Below are 12,496 nucleotides of genomic sequence, written 5' to 3' on the forward strand. Positions count from 1 at the left end.
CCGCAGCTTCCAGTTCATGCATTTCTTGTTAATACAATGACCCATTAGAACTGATGCATGATCTCAATCAAAAATCTTTTAGTATTTATTTACCTCTTGTTTTGCGATCATTTACTCAACAAGTGGACTCTCACAGCATCTGAAGCTACTGCTAGAGTTTAGCAGCTCTGTAAACAAAACAGATTAATGCATCAGATTAATTCCCTGACTACATGTAGGCAAACTCTTCCGTTCCAGAGAAAAGGATTGACTCTGGCAGATCCCATGGCTATTTTGAAAACAGGGCTAAGTTTAGGCCTAACCTTTAGCACAACACTTTTCCATTTGAGAGATGGCTATGACATTTCCGCAGCTCTGCCGGAGCTCTTCGCCGAGAACTTGCCAGGAATCCAAAGTGCCTCCTTTAGCGCTCTCGATGGAGGCCAGATTACATGCTGATGCGGAGATCGCCCACAAATGAGCCTGTTTATATTTTCCACCACCGTCTTTTATTCTAAAACGCAGCTGATTGGTCGTGGCGTGATTAATTCGAGACCGTCTGTCCTTTTCCTGCTGTTTACACCGTGCTAGTCTCGCAACTTGTGGTTACGTGCGGCTGTGAACTGTGCTCTGCATGTAGATTAGTGCGCGGGATGCTAGGCGCCTGGGTGCCGACAGATAACAGAGATCCCTCAACCCCTATTGATCGCACTTTGCAGCTCTCCTCGCTGCTTTGTTCGGCTGAGAAACGTTTGTTCACAGTTGTCATGTTCTAGTGGCTTGAAAACTTAATTATCCGCTAATGCGCCGTCAGTGTCGGCTTGACCTCAGATTTGTGGTGACCGGCTGTACAGACCAATTGTGACCTGTAGGCCATATTTACGAGCGGTTTAAAGATGGTCAGTGCTGGACAATACACAAATCAAGACCTTGAGTAAAAGCACAGGTATGAAATATGACTTCAGTGCATTTATTTGTATTATATGTCTGTTGCTCCTTTTCGATTTCACAGCTACCAAAAGCACAATATAAATATATATAAAAAAAACAGGAATATAATTAAATATGAATAATTATATGCATATATAATTCTAACCATAACCATATAATCAGTACATGTAATTAATATCACTTAATAATTAAGTGAATGGTTAGACTGTAACAAGGCCACATCAAAATACATTGTAACCTTGCTTAATTATTCAAAGTAAACTACTTATTAATGAATGTTTGTTTATTTTTGAAATCAAGTATAAAATTTACCAAAACCTTTACTAAAAACATAATTGTACCCAAAATGAGTAATAAATAGATTACAAATAGGCAACCATAGATACCACTCCAATAATAATTATTAGCAGTTTTGTACTTTTATTGCAAGTGTACCCATGATTAATGATATTTCAAGTGTGCAAATAAGTCAGATTAATCAAATATTCTATTTAGCCTAGGGCACAAAATATCATTGGAATCAATGAACCATGTACTGGATATTCACTGTGACTGGATCACTACTGAACTCTGTACTGGAGATTTGCTCTGACTGAATCATTTGAATCGCTGAACTCTTAACTAAAAATTTGCTCTGGCCGAATCAGTAGAATCACTGAACTCTGAACTGGAGATTTTCTATGACCAAATCATTTGAATCTCTGAACGCTAAACTGGAGATTTGCTCTAATTTAATCATCTTAATCATTGAACTCTTAACTAAAGATTTACTCTGACTGAATGATTTAAATCTTTAAACTCTAAGATTCATCTAACGGAATCATTTGAATCACTGAACTCATAACTGAAAACTTGCTCTGACCGAATCATTTGAATCACTGTACTCATAACAGGAGATTTGCTCTCACTGAATCATTTGAATTACTGAACTCATAAGTGGAAATTTGCTATGACTAAATCATTTGAATCACTGTACTTGTAACAGGAGATTTTCTCTGACTGAATCATTAGATTCACTGAACTTATAACTGAAGATTTGGTTAGACAGAATCATTTAAATCACTAAACTCATAAATGGAGAAAAAAATATGATATTTCGCTTTTAAATGTAGTGAATTCAAAGTTGATATACTTAAATAGAATACATTGAAGTCCAGTAAAAATACTTTCTTTTTTAAAACACACATAGACACGGACACACACACACACACACACACACACACACACACACACACACACACACACACACACACACACACACACACACACACACACACACACACACACACACACACACAAACACACAAAGCAATGTTTTGCCATTTTTTAACTTGTTCATTACAGCCAGTCCCATAGTCATATATTACATCAGCAAAGGGTGAAAATTCTCCCCCTTAATTTAATCTCCGGGGTAATATGGGAATTGACTGCACAAGCATGTAGCGCTTAGCTTTGGGAGACCTTTGTCAAGTAAAATCACCCAGAATGTTTAATACACCCACATACAATTAATAGCATCTATTGGCTCCATTGACATTAGTATCTATAGGAAATGTTTTATATATAGCAGCAGTTACTGTATGTATATCAGCAGTTCTCAGCCTTTTTCACTCAAAGACCCTGACTGTCGACAACGAAATTTAAAGATATTTTAATGGGATAATTTATTGGATAAGGATTAAAATAGAAAGATGAAAAACAGGTACACATTTCACCGGTCGAATGCTTTTTACCAAAGTCAAGTAAATCTTTTAATAATATGTGTTTGGTTAATATAATAAGCCAGCGGAATGAATGGGAAATATTTATCATGCTCATTTGGCTTTTAATTGGTTTAGCTTATATTAATGCTTGGTATTTCCCTTGATCTCCATTGATTTATCCTTATTTTAAAGTCTCTTTGAATAATTAATAAATGTAGCATGATTTATAACGTTTAATTTCCAGCATACATTGTTGTAAATATGTGTTTTATAGCACCCCTAAATGTGTTCTCTTTTAATTCTATAATTGATATGTAAAAAAATGTTTAATTGTAAAAATATTATTTTCATTTTAAATGACTAATTTCTTATTAAATTAAGTTTAACTTTAATTGAATTCTGTGAATTTTAAGCTGGGGTTTAAGAATTCAGAGTTGACGTTCAATTCAGTTCAGTTCAGTTTCATTTAATTTTCACTGATGAAAGTCCAAACACTGAAGAGCAAATCCATTGATGCGCAGCTCCACAAGTGCCAAACCAAGCAAGCCAGTGATATGATTGATTATTAGTGGTACATAAGTAACAATGATTCTTGTAGTCATCCATATTTTTTCAGCTTCATATTTTGTGAGAAGTGTGAAAATCTTTGTTAATGATTTATTGATTGATATAAAGCAAGTCATGTTTTGTATGTTTCGAAAAAGAAAAAAAGAAAAAAAAACTGAAGCAACCCTATACAGTTTTCAACACTGATGATAATAATACATGTTTCATTGAATTACTATTTTGAAAGATCATGTGACAATGAAGATTAGAGAAACAATGCTGAACATCCAGATTCAGTCATTGGAATATATCAATATTTAAACTACTTTTAAGAAGAAAAAAAAAAAATTATCAAAGAAATGTTGCATTGGTAAGCAGACTTTTATTTTTTATTATTATGGTGAGCAGTGTTTTATTTATTATTATTATTATTATTATTATTATTATTATTATTTTTAAATAAGATTATAATTGACATAATAAATATTTTAAGAGTGTATTAATATCTCCAGATCTGGTAATATTTTGTTTATCCCCTTTTTCATGGGAAAAAAAAAGGCAGTTTAGGGACTTAATAAAATAAGAAATATGAATCATTTCAATAACATAATCTGTGTTTAATTAAGTAATTTTTTTATTTTAAATTATTTGGAGGACCCTGGAGTGAAAATCACACTCAAAACATTACTTTTACTGCTTGTTTAAACTACTTGCTTGTTAAAAAAACACAATTCTTATATTTTTTTGAGACAACTTAATTGTTTTATGTTCAATCCACTTACATTTGTAGAAACAATAAGGTTAGCTGAATTGTGTGGAACTCAGCCTTTTTTTACAGTATTGTACTTGTGCAGCTAATTAAAATGTGCTGCAAACAAACAAAAAATCAAACAAACAAACAAAACATTAAATAAATAGTTAATTAATTAATAAGGCATAGCATGATCGCCTCACAGCAAAAAGGTTGCTGGTTCAAGCCTCCTCCGGGTCAGATGGCATTTCTGTGTGAGTTTGCATGTTCTCCCCATGTTGGTGTGAGATTTCTCCTAGTTCTCCGGTTTCCCCACAGTCCAAAGACATGCTCTATAAGTGAATTGGGTAAGCTAAATTGACCATAGTGTATGTGTGTGAATGGGTGTGTATGGATGTTTCCCAGTCTTGGGTTGCAGCTGGAAAGGCATCCGCTGCATAAAACATATGCTGGATAAGTTGGCCGTTCATTCCGCCGTGACAACGAAAGAAAGTCGAAAGAAAATGAATGAATGAATGAATGAATGAATGAATGAATAAATGGATAAATGAATGAATGAATAAATAAATTAATAAATGAATAAATGAATAAATAATCACTGTAATGTTCTTAAGGAAACCAAAAATTCCTTTAAAAAAATTATTTTAGATCCTTTATTTTCAAAAGTGTGCAAGATGTTTTCTTCATGAACATCAATTCAACTTTTATTTTATATATTTATGCACATTTTAAAGAAAAGCCTTGACAAAGTATCTAATCAAAGTCATTTCCCGTTGCCAACTAACCAACACTTAACGCAATATTACGGAAAATGATTAGAACCCAAAATCCACAAATTGCACCTGACAAGTCCCAAAGACACGGGCAGACACGAGGGGCCTCTTTCCATCTTCTTATAACGATAATGAACAGTAAAAAATCGAGGGTCCCGGGCCAACAAAATCCTTGGCTGCTTTCGACTGGCTGTTTATTGGCGCTTAATGAAAAACAATTTATCTAAATCACCGCCCCGGAGGATTCGTAGTTAAAGCCTCGTTGAGAGAGGGGTGGGATTTCTGTCAGTGACAAATGCACCGCTTGTTTTTTTTCCCAATTCAAATCCAGTTAAAGGAAGAAAACAGCCGTTCACATTTAGGGCGGATGGAGACGAGAGAGAAAGAGGTGCTGGAGGTTTCGCTTTGCTAAATATGATCACGTCTGGATGTCAACCATAAGCGCGCACGCTGAAATTAACATCCACCGAGATGCTTTAGAGCCACTTAAACTTCCAAAACATATGCGTCATACTTTTTTTTGAAAGCTCTAAAAACTCATAATGGAAATGTGCGCGAGTGTTTTTAGACTGGCATTCAGGTGCGAGCTCATTTAGCGAGCAGGCAGATGTACTCACTCATTAATTATCACGCAGATCAGATGCAGCCGCCCAGTCAAACGCAGACATAAAAAGAAATGCTTTCCATAATGCTGCATATTCCAAGAGTTTTTTGCATTGGTGATTTAATTAAGCAGTCCGGCCAGGCATGGAGTTGCTTTTGTGCATGTGTAGTAGAGGAGCGTGAAACAAAGCCAAGGTCGGTGTTAAAGAGGGACTAGTTAGCTCATTGTTCTTATTAGATTGAAATATGGTCAACCTTGACCTAGCATAAGCTTTAATTGGTGGTCTAAAGGCCTTCAGAAAAGACAGAATTCACCTGAAATTAGTTGGAAGAAAGAAATAGTGTGTGTGTGTGTGTGTGTGTGTGTGTGTGTGTGTGTGTGTGTGTGTGTGTGTGTTTGTGTGTGTGTGTGTGTTTGTGTGTGTGTGTGTGTGTGTGTGTGTGTGTGTGTGTGTGTGTGTGTGTGTGAAATATTATTTTAAATGTGGTTTATAAACAGCCGCAGGAGGGCAGACATTAGAAAGTTCCATGAAATTGTATATATACATTTAAGCATTTACATGTCATCTTCATAAGATATGATACTCATGTGAATTGTGTATGTAAGTGGTTTCTTATACTATTAAAATATTTCATTTACAGAGGGGGAAATATGTATTCAACTTGTCAGAAAACATATTTCTAAAGGTGCTGTTGACTTAAAATTTTCACCAGATGATGGTAACAACTAAAGAAATCCATATATTTAAAAAAACGAAAGAAGTCAACCCAAGCTCATTCTAGAAACGTAGCCCCGCTGACGTTACATGGCCGGAGGTACGTACGGCCTCGTTTAGTTTTTCTGGAGCGAGTGTGCGGTGTGGCACTGCTCCGCTCCTCCTCTTTGCGTTCGCCAGCCGACGGCTCGCCTCCGAGTGGTGGGCTTTCCCAGTTTGTCCGCTTAGCTCGCAGCATTATTTCGGTGGAGCGGAGGCCCTGAGCAGGAGAAGCCGGCTGCGGAGACGACCGGGATCGAGTCCGGGTAACAGCGGTTCCAGAAATCAGGTAAGATGAAAAACAGAATCCAAAAAATAAGGGCAAGAACGCGGCGGGATCCGAAAACGCGGTTGAAATCAAAGACGAGGGTTTTTGCTTTTTTTTTTTTTTCTGGATGGCTTTTGCAAATCGTCGCTTGGGTTTAGGGAAGGAGGAGAAGGAGGAAGAGGATCGTTCGGTCGTTCAGCCAGCCAGTCGGACGGACGGTCGCTCCACAGCGGCCTCTGGCGGCTTTTCGCGCGAGAACAGCGCGGGCGCGAATGGCGCGCGGTCCCGAGAGGCGCCCGAGACGCGAGAAAGCACGCACAACGGCCTCTCGCGGATCTGCGAAAACAAAAACTGCTCGAATACGTACCTCCCGGAATGTATTTCGCAGTCCGCAGAAACGTCCGCGGGGCTACGTTTCCACAATGAGCCCTGGTTGAAAGAAGTTGTGTGATAAAATGAAGTGGAACAGGGATAAGTATTGAACACATGAAGAAAGGAAGGTGCAGAAAGTCAATGAAAGCCCAGACAGCAGCTGAAATCTCTCAAGTGTTCTTCAGCATCCCTCTGCCCTTCGTCAATGAAAATTAATATTAGCTGCTTCAGTCCAACATCTACATAAGCAGGATGATGAAGATGAAACCAGGGTGGACATATCAGCAAGACAATGATCCAAAACACAGTTAAGCAAACTCTCAAATGCTTTCAGGGAAAGAAAATCAAGCTGTAGAATGGCCCAGCCAATCCCCTGACTTGAATCCAATTGAAAATATGAAATGAAGATCAGATTTGATTGACGAGACCCACAGAACCATCAAGATTTTTACACTGAAGTTGAAGTCTGTGAAAAACTCATACATGAGCAATTCATGTTACTTCATTCTCCACCTGAGATGCATCTTTAAACTGCCATAATTAAAAAAAAAATGTTTTATATAAAGAATTATATACATTTCAGTACAATATTTGACCTTAAATTTACAGTAAATTACTGGCTATTAGTTGCATTACTTTCACAGTAAGGTACTGTATGCAAATTTGTAGTAAATTACTGTGAATTCCTAAAACTAAAGTGCAAAAGATGTAATCATTTTTACAGTAATTTGCTGTAATCATGATGACTGCCTTAATTTCACAATAAAATTCTGAATTCGTAAATTTAACATTTAAATCCTGTAAAGTGACACTGATGTAATCTACTGTGAAAATTTACAATCACATGTTGTGAAATTCTGGGAATTTATTACAGTGTACTTCAGTTCGTTTTCCTTGTGTGATTTCATTTCATTGTTATTACACATAGTTTGGTTGGGGTGGTTCGAATGACAAAGGTCCAGAATTTGTCCAATACATGAGCTCATTTGTCCTATTTTGACTGCTATACACCATCATAAATAGTGAGAATAACCCATTGAAAAAGGCTTTAAGACCAAGCTGATTCCACTGTTGACCATCACATCAGTGTGACTTCAGCTAATCCGTTTTGAACAATGCAAACTATTATTTTTCATGAGATCAACATCAAGCTGTGCAAAAAAACGTATGATTGGATGTTAACAAAGTCATCTTTCGCTACTGTATTGTTTTTAAATAGAGAAAACATTTACATTTACATTTACATTTACATTTAGTCATTTAGCAGACGCTTTTATCCAAAGCGACTTACAAATGAGGACAAGGAAGCAATTTACACAACTAAGAGCAACAATGAATAAGTACTAAAGGCAAGTTTCAGGTCTGTAAAGTCTAAGAAGGGAAGTGTTAGTAGTTTTTTTTTTTTTTATTTTATTTTTTTTGTACAGTTAGTGTGATATTCAAATAGGCAATTGCAGATTAGGAAGTGAAGTGGAGACTAAATAGTTGAGTTTTTAGTCGTTTTACATTTACATTTAGTCATTTAACTTTTCATCTAAGGATTAGGCTCTATTTTCTATTTTGGGCGCAAAAGCATTAAGGGCGTGTCAGAATACACGTTTGCTATTTTAACAATGGAAAAATACGCTTTGCGTCGCATGGTCTAACATGGTTGTGCTTATTCTCTTCATGAGTTATGGGTGTGTTTTGAGAATAAACGAATCAGAGTCTCATCTTCCATTCCCTTTGAGAGTCAGTTGCGTCGCGCCATGACGCATTTGCAATTTACATGGCGGACTGTTTAAAAAAGTTAAACAGGCCATATGTAGCACGAGAATGATAGAATGAGCCCCCTCATTCTTTACTTTCACTTTCACTCTCTTTCGTGGATAAGGAGACGCTTTGTATGCACAGACATCCATTAGTCTACAAAAATATTTTCATTAGCTAAGCGCAAAAAATTTGATAAAAACTATTTCTAAATTCAGTTCTAATTTCTTGCAAAAGAATAAATGAACAACCATAACGAAGTGTGGTCAAATAACTGAGTTACAAATACACATGCTGAGCCCCTTATGGTCTAAAGCCTGAAATGTGGACAAATCTAAGCTTGTTTTTAATAAAACAAATATAAATCTGCATATAATAATAATAATAAAAATAATAATAATAATAATATACAAAAGGTAATTGTCATGAATAAACTGAAAAAGCCCCCCGAGATGAAGAAAACATCAAAGCAGTATTTTTTATATTTATGTAGAAAATATTATTTAAAAAAATATTTTAATCCCTAAATTATTATATGTAATGATATTTGCATATTGTTGTACATCCTGTTTGTTTTAATCAATGTTCAAGCGAGGTGCACAACTAACATGCTCTGCGCTGGACTTTAGACCTCCTTTTAGCTGGTCTATTGTGAAGTCTATTTTTGTTCCTCAAAATGGCAACGCACCAGCAATGCGCCTTAACACACCTCTTTTTTTAGACCAGAACTTCTATGGGCGAACATATATGAGCGCAAATGCATATTTGCTATTTAAACAGCGTGGTGCAAAACGTCACTTGCGTCAAGCTGAAACTAGCAAATAACAATTGCGTCACGCCTTGCGCCGCATTGTACCGGGTGTATCATATGGCCCAGGGACTTTGTTATTTGCTTTGTAAATGACAATTGGCTACATTAATTAATTTAAAACTTTAACAGATCCCTATTTTTTTTCTTCTAAAAATATATATTGTAATAAATTACTATTTATTCATATTTATTTATTCTAGATTTTTTATATATTTACATTACAAAGAGTATAATAATACAATAGAGTAAAATAATGCTTAAAAAGTCATTAAATGCAGTATTTAAATAGCATAATTAAATAGAAAATGAGTTGAATAACTGCAAAAAAGGTCCACTTTTTAGGAAAGAAGAAACACCCCTTTCACCAGGCTGGCTACGGGCCTGATACAATGATTTGCCTAATTACCATAACTTGCCTAGTTAGCTTAATTAACCTAGTAAAGACTTTAAATTATATTTTAAGCTGAACACCAGTGTCTTGAAAAATATCTAGTAAAATTGTATGTATCGTCATCATGGCAAAGTTATTAGAAATGAGTTATTATGTGTAGAAATGTGATGAAAAAAATCTGTGGAAAAATGTAAAAGAATTACAATTTAACAGAGAAGCTAACAGTTCTGATTTTAACTGAATATATATATATATATATATATATATATATATATATATATATATATATATATATATATATATATATATATATATATATATATATATATATTTATATATTTTTCTAACTAGAATGTTCTCCGTCATGGTTTAACATCCGTGTTTTTGTGTCTCATCCTAGATAATGGTGCTGACGGACCCAGAGTTTGAGAGCAGTATTCTCATCAGCTCAGATGAAGGTGCCAGCTATCAGAAGTACCGCTTGAACTTCTTCGTCTTGAGTTTACTTTTCCATCACACGCAGGAGGACTGGGCTTTGGCCTACAGCCACGACCAGAAGGTAACGGAGCCTGTAGTAGTGTTTATATCCCAGTTCACTCTATTCCTTTTTTCTTTCTGTGCATTCCTGGACTGACCGAGAATGATTTATAAGCACATTTTATTCCAAACACTCTTAATACTTAAAAGGATGCTACACCCAAAAAGGAAAATTCTGTCATCATTTACTGCATTTGTTATAAACCTGTTTGAGTTTATTTCTTCTGCTGAACTCAAAGAATGATATACTGACAGATTTTGCAGAAAACTAAACAGTTTTTTTTTCCTACAATGGAAGTCAATGACTGCTAGTTTCCAGCAATCTTCAGAATAACTTGTTTTGTGTTCAACAGAAGAATGACATTTTATAAAAGTTTAGAACCACTTGCGAGCAGTTTTGGGGGTAATGCATTATGGGTTACGTAATAATATTACTTTTCTAAATAATGAATAAAGTACAGCATTACTTAAAAAAAAAAATAAGTGATGATATTTGAGTTACTTTAAAAAAATGTAACTCCAGTTACTTTTTAGATTAATTAGTACATGTTAAAAATTGTTTTCTAAATTAAAATTAGTTGTTAAATCACAATCAATGAGAAAATGAGCTCCATGTGGGAACAGACAGAAACCAAAATGGCACAGTGATGGGATGGAAGTATTCTCCTTATTTTTAACACATGGAAGAAAAGGAAATCAGTCTCAATGCACTGATTTTACACTGAAATGCACTCAAATAGATTTTTTTACTCGCTGAAACAACACAATTTTGATGACTCATTAGAACAACTTAATTTTTTATGTTCAATCCACAAATTTGTTAAAAGTGTTAAGTTAACTCGATTTGTGTTGGGGCAATATCAATGAATTGTGTGGAACCCTGCATTTATTTCACAGTTTAATAAGACAAAAAATACAAAAGTAGCAAACTTATTGCTTTCAACTTTCATTGATCTGTTTATACGGCATGTATAGCAACAGGTGGTTCTCTAAAGGTAACATCATTCACATCTTTTTAATACTTATTTTAAAAGGTAAATGAAGATGTAGGTTATGCAGTGTGCCGTTAAATGCAGAGCTCCTTCTCAAAATGAAGTTCTGTAAGTTCTGAAAGAGAAAGCCTCGGGCAGGTCAGAAAAAGTCAACGTCAACTCAAAACTAACGTAACACATCACTTTCCATAAAAAGTAACAAAGTGGCTCACAACTAGTTATTTTTTGGGGGAGTAACTCAATATTGTAATGCAATTCTTTCAAAAGTATCTTTCCCCGACACCTATCTTTGTGTGTGTATTAATAGGCTCACTATCAACCCAAGGGACACTCAAAAAAAGGATTTTGGCTACTTGTTCAATTTGCTTTTTTAAAATGAGCTTAAACAACCTATTTTGGGCCAACCTATTTGTTTTATGTTCAATACACCTTAATTTGTAAAAACGAATAAGCTAACTTAGTTCCTTCATGTTGTCCCAACAAAAATCGATTGTTTGAACCCAGTATTTTGTAAAGTGCGCTCAAAATGCTGCTTGTTCAAACTATCTAATTAAAATGAGCTGAAACAGCACAATTATTGAGTTTCGATTAGAACTTAACTTTGTTTTGTTCAATCTACTTAAATTTTTAAAGATAACTTAATGGATGTGTGTTGGGACAACATGGATGAATTGAGCTGTCATTTTTACAGTGAATAAGGGGCCGTTCACACAAAATGTTTTTTTCCTTTCCATTGCACTACTGTTCTATTTTTTCAATTGTAAACAAGTGCTTGATCTACATGTGTGGCTGTCATGCATGCATATTGTGTCTTCTGAAGCACTGTGCAAAGGAGCGCTGCATTTTTAAGTTAAAAGAACTTCAACTTTTACAGCAGTGCTTCTCATCACTGTTAGTTCCAGAGCAGTGGTTCAATCAAAAGAACTCGGAGGCGGAGCAAATGTTGGCAGTTTCTATTTACAGACACTCAGTGGCTGTGTCTGAATAACCCTTGTGCCTTATGCTGCACTTTTTGTTTTTTCAACTGTTCCAGAACACTGTGTCTTGATTTTTTTTTTTTTTTTTAGAAACAAAGATGAAATCAGTGAGAATGAGTCCTAAATAAACTGTTCCTGCTCAACAATTCAAAAATATCACATAATAATAATAATAATAATAATAATAATAATAATAATAATAATAATAATAATAATAATTATTATTATTATTATTATTATTATTATTATTATTATTATTATTATTATTATACTAATTTTAGATTTTTTTATGAAATATGGGAATAAAAGCACCAAATTAAATTTAAGAGATGTAATTA

At 34.8% G+C, this 12,496-nt stretch overlaps 1 protein-coding gene across 2 annotated transcripts in view; it reads left to right on the forward strand.

Annotated features, from left to right (window-relative positions):
• sorcs3a (sortilin related VPS10 domain containing receptor 3a) overlaps positions 1-12,496 on the forward strand; it is a 415,901-nt gene that overhangs the window by 222,487 nt on the left and 180,918 nt on the right. For both annotated transcript variants that reach the window (XR_015476924.1, XM_087237654.1), the window contains exon 4: positions 10,053-10,211. Coding sequence is in view for 1 of the 2 variants with exons in the window: in XM_087237654.1 (XP_087093780.1) it covers positions 10,053-10,211 (159 nt within the window). In the remaining variant the exon portion in view is untranslated. The remainder of the gene's footprint in view (positions 1-10,052; positions 10,212-12,496) is intronic.

Source organism: Danio rerio, chromosome 1, assembly GCF_052040795.2.
Source record: "Danio rerio strain M-AB ecotype USA chromosome 1, GRCz13ab, whole genome shotgun sequence".
NCBI classification, from domain to species: Eukaryota; Metazoa; Chordata; class Actinopteri; order Cypriniformes; family Danionidae; genus Danio; species Danio rerio.